General features: G+C 35.6%; 1 protein-coding gene across 1 annotated transcript; it reads right to left on the bottom strand.

Moving 5' to 3' along the window:
• On the bottom strand, positions 1 to 2011 carry LOC120148345. Its single transcript, XM_039161521.1, has 5 exons — positions 1839 to 2011; positions 595 to 709; positions 425 to 514; positions 237 to 335; positions 1 to 147 (listed from the first exon to the last, which is right to left on the bottom strand). Exons 1-5 carry the CDS (start codon positions 1904 to 1906, stop codon positions 46 to 48), a joined length of 474 nt encoding a protein of 157 aa, XP_039017452.1. The 5' UTR covers positions 1907 to 2011; the 3' UTR covers positions 1 to 45.
• Between the last annotated feature and the right edge of the window lie 413 nt (positions 2012 to 2424).

The raw sequence follows: 2424 nt of genomic DNA, 5'->3' as shown, positions 1-2424 counted from the left end.
AGTGAAACCGAACAATACACCCTTGGTTTACCCGATGTTCCTCCATCAAACTGTTTTGGTTTTCGGAGCCTTTTTCTTCAATTGTCTTCTCGGCGATGAGTTCTTCATCCCAATGAAGAAGAGTAATGCCCCAAGCAGAGCCAAGTTCTAAGGAAGGGGTATTTAGTTTGAAACATTAACATAGAAATGTTCAACATTAGAACTGGAAGGAAGAATTAAAACCGTCCCCAACTAACCTGTGAGAACTTTGAAAAGAGTTGGCCGAATTCTTTCTTTTCAGTGTCATAGTTGTAGAAGTCATACAATATAGGGGTAACAGTGACCTGTTGCAGAGCCTACAAGAAAAGAAGAATGCTTTTATCAGTTGACTTGGTTCATAATTGAACCACTAATGCAAAATAACGCACAAGACCGGAAAACAAACCAGAAGAAAAGCTCCAATAGTGCTGCCAAAGATAAAAAGGAGACCCCCAACACCCTTGAAGGCTACAGCAGCAGCAACTAGATACTTAATCTGTAAATAACAACCAAAGAGTTATGACATAAGAAAAACCATATATGTTCATCCCAATGGCAAAATAAGGGAATTCTTACATCAAACTCCGGCACTTCCAACCCGGTATGTGATGTCAAACTTTTTGAGAAGACGTTGAATTTTGATTTGAGTGCAATAGCTGCTGGCCCTCCATCAACACCAAATTCATTGAACCTATACACATGAACGTATAACATGACTACGTGAGTAAAGAAAAACAAGACAGAGCTTATGGTAGTTCAGAATTACTGAATACATAATCGTTGTGATAGCAAAAGACAAATACCTAAATCTACAGCTCTTTAATACATATGTTTCTGCTAATGTAAAGTTTATGGGAAGAGATATATGTGCTGACAAAATATTTCCTCTAACACAAAGATAATGCTAAGAATTTACACCATAGCCTTTGCAATAGACCAACTTAGGTAAGTGGAATCATGGAATATCATTCTGCAGATTGACAATTCGACTTTAAAGCCCTACAAGCAACTGTGAACAATTTTCATGGATATTTAGTTAAGCAAATTGATTTCACTACAAACACACGTTCACAAACAAACACACACCATATAGGTATGGATGGACCCATGGGCCAGTAATCCCTAGAAATTTTAAATTCTCGTGTATTTTAAATATTTCTTTTTTTATTTTATGTTAATATTCTATTTTCGCCCCCCTTAAATTTTATTAGCTCGTCCGATTTAAAATTTTATAAATTCACCCCTAACATAAAATAATACATCTATTTATCATTTATACAACACATTAACTGCTGATGTTAGTACACATACCACACTCTCTATTCATCATTTATACAACACATTAACGGCCAACCAACAACAACCATTTCAAAACTTATGATATACATGAGATCCAGTACTTGAAGAAAAGATTTAATATGTTATAAACCTCGTTCCTCACTCAATCGTTAATATCCCTGCATTACAACATGGATAAAAAAACTAAACATCGAAGTAACTCTAACACGCCTGACCAGCAAGACAATTCAAACTTTGCACTCTGGATGGACTAAATCTTCACACAAAGCTAGCAACTTTACTAAAGCAACAAGATCTGTTTTCGACGGTTAATCGTCATTTTTCTATAATGAGAGAGAACATTAAATCATTGTAAATTAATGCTTAAGCAAACTACATTGTAAATTAATGCTTAAGCAAACTAACTCTTAAACTGCATTCAGATCTAAATCATTGATCATTCCTCTTCTTTTTTCCCCAAGAACCAAACAGATTCCATTAAAATAAGAAAGAATAAAGTGCAGATCAGAAGTGAGGCTTACTCTTGCCAAGCATAAAGGATGAACACGGAAGCGAAAAGAACCCTTCCGACGAAAGAAACTAGCGCCATTTTCTTCGATTACAAATCCAAGAGGAAAAGAAATCGAAACAAAATAAAAACAGAGAGAAATGAATCGATAAAACCTATAGCCGACAATTAATATAAAGAATGAGAAATGAATCGGTGAGTAAACAGGAGTACAGAACGTTGGTATGCGAGTAGGAGGACTGACTTTATACTCGCGGAATTAGAAATTGGACACGTCTATTTCGCCAATCAGATTTGTTTGTTTTTAAGTCGGAAGGCGGGTGACGTGACGTGGACGCGAGTAGAAAGTGAGTTGAGTTCCTTTTTCTCGTTTGATCTAATTTAGGTAGGCTACGGAAACGTCCTTGTGGTTTGGGGTAATTTACGGCCGTTGCCATCGTTAGACGTGTTTCCAACTTTTTAAAATCCTTGAATTTGCCGCCGGTCCGCATTATTGAAATTTGAATGTGAATTGGATGGTTACAGTCCAAAGCACAAATTATAAATTCGGTAATTTCATTATTATATTTTAATTTTACATTATTTAATTTTTATTGACA

Source organism: Hibiscus syriacus, unplaced genomic scaffold (genome assembly GCF_006381635.1).
Source record: "Hibiscus syriacus cultivar Baekdansim isolate YM2019G1 unplaced genomic scaffold, ASM638163v2 tig00000218_pilon, whole genome shotgun sequence".
NCBI classification, from domain to species: domain Eukaryota; kingdom Viridiplantae; phylum Streptophyta; class Magnoliopsida; order Malvales; family Malvaceae; genus Hibiscus; species Hibiscus syriacus.
This window is presented reverse-complemented; position numbering and strand designations above follow the sequence as displayed.